Below are 7,789 nucleotides of genomic sequence, written 5' to 3'. Positions count from 1 at the left end.
GATACAGGTAGCTCTAATTGCTTTTGTATCTCGACTGATGATATTCAGGGATCCTTCTTAACGGATCTGACGATCATAGAATCCTCTCTAGAAGTGGTGGGACGCGATCTTCCACCTTTGTCATGTGCTCCCAACTTCACCGTAGAAAGATATTTGGAACATAGTCTTGATACGGTCCATTTTTTCACGCGATATTTATCATAAATACTTTTTTGTGACATTCCACTTACGTAATCGCCAATAATTTTCTTTCTTAGTTGCAATCCAAGACTGTCGGGAGCCATTTTTGCACTTGAAGTCATAAAAATAAAAAAAATAAATAATCACGCTTCTCAAGGTTTACCATGTTATATTTACCTTGTGATGATACAATAATGCTCTGTGGAACACAACGTCTTGGTTGGATGTGGACTGTATTGATGTAATGAAACACTTGTTGTATTTCACTTCTTGTATTGATGTTCTTCGATAAAACACATTGATAAAACTCACTTTGATAAACTGTCTTGATAACACTGACTGATTGACTTGCATATACTGACTGAATTACATGTCGATTTACATGTCTCTTATATAGTAAAATGAACCTGTGTGAACATGTTCTGGAATATTCCAGATGCTTCTTTTCGATGTTTCTGGAAGCTTCTGGATGCGTCTGTATGCTTCTGAATGTTTCTGGATATTTCTGGATGCTACTGGATGCTTCCAGATGCTTCTTCTGGAAACTTCTGGAAGCTTCTGCATGCTTCTGGAAACTTCTGGAAACTTCTGGATACTTCCTTTAATTATTAAAAAACTTCCGTGACGTTGACACGGACCAGACTTAAGAAAATGAAACAAACCAAAAAAGTTGCTCTTGTTTTGTCCGCTGCAAAATGGCACTTGTCAACGAAATTCTGCCTGTGTGCTGTCACCTGTCAGCTGATTGCTCATGTCATGGCATGCTATGACTCCAGACTCCTGAAGTGTTTGCTGTGGTAGTATAGTTCGTTTCGTTTTTAAGACATGCAAAATTTGGAACACTTTTTAGCATTGTTCGATGTTGGTTGCAAATGTTTTGTCCAATACTGTATATATATATAATACTAGAATAATATAGAAAACTAACATGAATTACTTTATTATTTTTATTACAATCTATTTCAAAAGTACAAATTATTCTCATACATCGACTATATCGACTTTTAGTCGACTTAGTCGATTTTGAAAATGTATTTGTCGATTTTAGTCGACTTTAGAAAATATATTAGTCAATTTAGTCGGCAGTCGAATTATTTAATAGTCGTAACAACGTAACATTTTTATTTCATGATTATTATTATCTTTTTTATTTTTCAGGTTTTTTTTTCAAGAATTAAGAATATTAATCCATTTAAACTTTTAAAAGTTTGATTATTTAAGCTTTTCCACGACCTTGTGACATAAAAAGCTCGAAACACTTTTAGTTTTATCAGGATAATAGTTATGGAAACTATTTGAACGTAAATTAAAACTTTATGAAAATATATCTAAAAAAGACTTTGGTAGCGTGCAATTTTACATTTGAACATAAAAATTAAAACCTGATACAAGTGAAGCTTTTCAGAGTTTAAGACTCTCATATTTTTTATCACATTAGTAGGATTATCTATTCTATCTAGATAATGAATTGCTTTACACGCATAGTTTTGTAAACTTTGTAAATTAATTAATTTTGTTTTATGTGTATCAGCCCATACTATATTATGTGTATCAGCCCATACTATATTATGTGTATCAGCCCATACTATATTATGTGTATCAGCCCATACTATATTATGTGTATCAGCCCATACTATATTATGTGTATCAGCCCATACTATATTATGTGTATCAGCCCATACTATATTATGTGTATCAGCCCATACTATATTATGTGTATCAGCCCATACTATATTATGTGTATCAGCCCATACTATATTATGTGTATCAGCCCATACTATATTATGTGTATCAGCACATACTATATTATGTGTATCAGCACATACTATATTATGTGTATCAGCACATACTGTATTATGTGTATCAGCCCATACTATATTATGTGTATCAGCCCATACTATATTATGTGTATCAGCCCATACTATATTATGTGTATCAGCACATACTATATTATGTGTATCAGCACATACTATATTATGTGTATCAGCACATACTATATTATGTGTATCAGCACATACTATATTATGTGTATCAGCACATACTATATTATGTGTATCAGCACATACTATATTATGTGTATCAGCACATACTATATTATGTGTATCAGCCCATACTATATTATGTGTATCAGCCCATACTATATTATGTGTATCAGCCCATACTATATTATGTGTATCAGCCCATACTATATTATGTGTATCAGCCCATACTATATTATGTGTATCAGCCCATACTATATTATGTGTATCAGTCCATACTATATTATGTGTATCAGCCCATACTATATTAGCAAATGAGAGGTAAATATGAATATGACTAAAACAAAGTTTTTTTTGTGAAAATCAAGAAATGATCAAGATGTAAAATGCCTACTGCAGACAATATTCTGAATTCAATTTGATCTATATGATTTCTTTATGGCATATGTTTTCATCTATTTATACACTAAGAAACTTAATACACTTTTCGCGTTTTGTTTAATGTTTTTTGTTTTTTTTTAATTTTTTTTAATTTTATTTAGGTGCCTCAAGAAGTCCTTACGGTCTTATCACAGAGCACCGCGGATAAGCATGTAACAGGAAGGTCACGCCTCCTTTCTTACCAATATCGCAAAACTCCAAAGGTATTGCAAAAGTCCAAAGGTGGAGTTTGATCCACGGAACCCTAATGTATGAGGCAAGTGCATTACCACTGCGCCACGGCTGCTGAAAATGGTTCATGAGCAACTGGAATTTTTAACGGTAGACTTATTGGTTGACCGGATTTATTAAATAAAGTGTAACTAGATTTTTCACAGGTTTAAAAAAAAACAAAAAACAAAAGCTGTATTAATTTTAAATACAAGATGAACATCTAATTTTAGAAGTTTTTAATATTTGAAGAAAGTGACTTCAAATTATTTCTGGTTGTCATTTACAATAACTGAAATAATTAATTAAAACTATTTGAACGTAAATTAAAACTTTATGAAAATATATCTAAAAAAGACTTTGGTAGCGTGCAATTTTACATTTGAACATAAAAATTAAAACCTGATACAAGTGAAGCTTTTCAGAGTTTAAGACTCTCATATTTTTTATCACATTAGTAGGATTATCTATTCTATCTAGATAATGAATTGCTTTACACGCATAGTTTTGTAAACTTTGTAAATTAATTAATTTTGTTTTATGTGTATCAGCCCATACTATATTATGTGTATCAGCCCATACTATATTATGTGTATCAGCCCATACTATATTATGTGTATCAGCCCATACTATATTATGTGTATCAGCCCATACTATATTATGTGTATCAGCCCATACTATATTATGTGTATCAGCCCATACTATATTATGTGTATCAGCCCATACTATATTATGTGTATCAGCCCATACTATATTATGTGTATCAGCCCATACTATATTATGTGTATCAGCCCATACTATATTATGTGTATCAGCACATACTATATTATGTGTATCAGCACATACTATATTATGTGTATCAGCACATACTGTATTATGTGTATCAGCCCATACTATATTATGTGTATCAGCCCATACTATATTATGTGTATCAGCCCATACTATATTATGTGTATCAGCACATACTATATTATGTGTATCAGCACATACTATATTATGTGTATCAGCACATACTATATTATGTGTATCAGCACATACTATATTATGTGTATCAGCACATACTATATTATGTGTATCAGCACATACTATATTATGTGTATCAGCACATACTATATTATGTGTATCAGCCCATACTATATTATGTGTATCAGCCCATACTATATTATGTGTATCAGCCCATACTATATTATGTGTATCAGCCCATACTATATTATGTGTATCAGCCCATACTATATTATGTGTATCAGCCCATACTATATTATGTGTATCAGTCCATACTATATTATGTGTATCAGCCCATACTATATTAGCAAATGAGAGGTAAATATGAATATGACTAAAACAAAGTTTTTTTTGTGAAAATCAAGAAATGATCAAGATGTAAAATGCCTACTGCAGACAATATTCTGAATTCAATTTGATCTATATGATTTCTTTATGGCATATGTTTTCATCTATTTATACACTAAGAAACTTAATACACTTTTCGCGTTTTGTTTAATGTTTTTTGTTTTTTTTTAATTTTTTTTAATTTTATTTAGGTGCCTCAAGAAGTCCTTACGGTCTTATCACAGAGCACCGCGGATAAGCATGTAACAGGAAGGTCACGCCTCCTTTCTTACCAATATCGCAAAACTCCAAAGGTATTGCAAAAGTCCAAAGGTGGAGTTTGATCCACGGAACCCTAATGTATGAGGCAAGTGCATTACCACTGCGCCACGGCTGCTGAAAATGGTTCATGAGCAACTGGAATTTTTAACGGTAGACTTATTGGTTGACCGGATTTATTAAATAAAGTGTAACTAGATTTTTCACAGGTTTAAAAAAAAACAAAAAACAAAAGCTGTATTAATTTTAAATACAAGATGAACATCTAATTTTAGAAGTTTTTAATATTTGAAGAAAGTGACTTCAAATTATTTCTGGTTGTCATTTACAATAACTGAAATAATTAATTAAAAAACTTTATGTATAATGCATAATTTAGATATTTACGATTTCTGTTTAACATTATAAGATACCTCCAACAATATAATTTTGTGTGTATGTTTGTATATTTTGATATAACAAAATCTAAAAAGAAAAATAGATTAGTAAATCATCATCAGTGACATCAGAAAGTTGAAAATTGGTTTTAGGTAAGTCGTTATTCCGTAGCAAAATTTTCTGAGAATATAATGATTGGTTCAGAAAATATTAACTAAAAAGTTGAAAATCTTGATACTAATTAGGAAGTACAAATGAAAAAGTATTTTCATTGTTTGATGATGAAAAACTTTTAAGAATCGATAACTTGGATTTGCCTTCTTCTAAATTCAAAAACAATATGAAGAATATAAATAGATGTCCATTTTATATTTGAAACAAATACAGTTTTTAATTCTTTTAAAAAATTTTTGTTAGAAAATGATTATCTTTATCACCTTTTTTATTCTTCTTGTTAGAAAATCATTACTTTTATCATCTTCTTTATTCTTTGCAAATGAAAGGAGTTTTGAGGACACCAATCTTTTATGTTTTGCTAGAAGGAGCTTTACTTTTAGAAAAGTAGAAAAAAAAAATCGAAAAGAAAATACACGATAAAAGTTTGCATCTGATAATAATTTTAAAATTTTAAATAAATTTAGATTTAATTTATACAAACAATCTCTTAAAATTTTAAATAAACTTAGATTTTATTTATACAAACAATCTCTTAAAACTTTAAATAAACTTAGATTTTATTTATACAAACAATCTCTTGAAATTTTAAATAAACTTAGATTTTATTTATACAAACAATCTCTTAAAATTTTAAATAAACTTAGATTTTATTTATACAAACAATCTCTTGAAATTTTAAATAAACTTAGATTTTATTTATACAAACAATCTCTTAAAATTTTAAATAAACTTAGATTTTATTTATACAAACAATCTCTTAAAATTTTAAATAAACTTAGATTTTATTTATACAAACAATCTCTTAAAATTTTAAATAAACTTAGATTTTATTTATACAAACAATCTCTTAAAATTTTAAATAAACTTAGATTTTATTTATACAAACATTCTCTTAAAATTTTAAATAAACTTAGATTTTATTTATACGAACAATCTCTTAAAATTTTAAATAAACTTAGATTTTATTTATACAAACAATCTCTTAAAATTTTAAATAAACTTAGATTTTATTTATACAAACAATCTCTTAAAATTTTAAATAAACTTAGATTTTATTTATACAAACAATCTCTTAAAATTTTAAATAAACAATTTAGATTTTATTTATACAAACAATCTCCTAAAATATTAACTAAACACCTTAGATTTTATTTATACAAACAATCTTTTACAACGTCCACGTTGCGTTTTTTTATCGGTTTTAAGTTTTAGAAGGAATTTATACAAAAACAATTTATATTGTCATTAAAACAAGTTTACTAAGCAAACTTTTAATAATAACTTTTAATTAATATAATTAACAAGCTAAAGCCTCGTCTAAAATACGATCAAAAAAGACACGATATGAAAGCCTTGTATAATACGCGATCATAAAATACACGATATAAAAGCCTCGTATAATACACGATGCAGCTGTTAACAGCGAGAAAAAAAAATTCAGCAACAAAAATGCATTTATCTTTTATCAAAATTTATAAGTAACTCGTCCACTTATGTTGGTGTTTTTATTCAACATTGTGTTACAGATCAAAAGGAAATTCAGAGAAAGATCAGAGAAATCAGCTATATAAAGTTTATTACTTTTAACTAAAATAATATTCATTGATAAATTATAACTTTTATAGAATAATCTTTAGGCTCTTAAAAAATATGAACATGTAAAGTTTGAACACCCCTCAATTTGAGGGGGTTGCAATTTTTTTATGGACAAAATTATTGACACTATTGATCACGAAATTTTTTTAAAAAAACTACAAATCTATGGAATCACAGGAAATGTAATATTATAATCAAAAAACTATTTAAAAAATTGAAAACAATTTGTTAAAATAGAATTCAACCTCATCATCAAATTTATTAAATATATCATGAGGAGTTCCACAAGGATCCATACTAGGACCTTTTTTTTTTAATTTATGTTAATGATCTCTATAAAGCAACAAATTTGACAACAATTAAGTTTGCCGATAACACAAATCTTTTTTTAACTGACAATAAACTACCAACATTATTAAACAAATTGAATAGTGAAATCATTAAAACTTCTAACTGGTTTAAGTCAAACAAGCTATCAATAAATATCGAAAAAATAAATGGATCCTCTTCTACCCAGCTTCAAAAAAAAATCTTCTTTCGAATACATTCCTTGTATTTTGATAATACTGAAATAAAGAGAGTTTAAGTTACTAAATTCTTGGGTGTTTACATTGATGAAGATCTCGCATGTTAACAACCTTAACAATAAAATTGCTTGAAGTAAAGGAATGTTATACAAATCAAGACCTTTGTTAAATAAATATAATTCACTTATATTACTTATTTATTCATTACCATATTAATCATGCTAATCCTGCATGGGGTGGTGTAAATTAAAGTACACTTGAACTTCTTTATCGTCAACAGAAGCATATTGCACGTTTTATAAACTTTAAAGACCGTTTTACTCATGCCTGGCCCCTTTAACTTAAAATGAATATTCTTAATATATATCAATTTAATGCATATTCTTTGCTTTATGTATAAATGTAAAACTAACACTTCCCCTTATCTTTTTTATAATTTATACTTATATAAAAAAAAAATACCATCTTCGAAATGAAAACTTTATCCAACAACCTTTTTTGCATGCAAATTTTGGTAGATCTCTTATTGAGGAGCTTTTTAATGGTACAAAATAGTTTTGAAATACTTTGATTTTACTCAAGAGTGGAATTACAACACATTCAAAAGAAAACTTAAACAGATAATTTTATCTATCGATAACATATATTTTAATTTTTACAAAGTAAAATTTTTAAATTTTAATTCTTAGTATT

At 28.0% G+C, this 7,789-nt stretch overlaps 1 protein-coding gene across 1 annotated transcript; it reads right to left on the bottom strand.

The window, feature by feature from the left end:
- Positions 1–1,508: 1,508 nt before the first annotated feature.
- On the bottom strand, positions 1,509–6,865 carry LOC136088312 (uncharacterized). The gene is made up of 4 exons (XM_065812007.1): positions 6,815–6,865; positions 4,832–4,883; positions 3,220–4,111; positions 1,509–2,496 (listed from the first exon to the last, which is right to left on the bottom strand). Exons 1-4 carry the CDS (start codon positions 6,863–6,865, stop codon positions 1,509–1,511), a joined length of 1,983 nt encoding a protein of 660 aa, XP_065668079.1.
- Positions 6,866–7,789: the final 924 nt, after the last annotated feature.

Source organism: Hydra vulgaris, chromosome 12 (genome assembly GCF_038396675.1).
Source record: "Hydra vulgaris chromosome 12, alternate assembly HydraT2T_AEP".
Lineage (NCBI taxonomy): Eukaryota > Metazoa > Cnidaria > Hydrozoa > Anthoathecata > Hydridae > Hydra > Hydra vulgaris.
Note: the sequence above shows the minus strand (reverse complement) of the source record. Positions and strands in the feature narration are given on the sequence as shown.

Coding starts and splice junctions, on each gene's coding strand:
- LOC136088312 (XM_065812007.1), bottom strand. CDS start 6,865: ATGGATCCTTGTGGAACTCCTCATGATATATTTAATAAATTTGATGAT. Junction 4,112..4,831: donor ACAAAATTATATTGTTGGAG/GTATCTTATAAT, acceptor TTGCTAATATAG/TATGGGCTGATACACATAAT. Junction 2,497..3,219: donor AACTCTGAAAAGCTTCACTT/GTATCAGGTTTT, acceptor ACTTTGTTTTAG/TCATATTCATATTTACCTCT.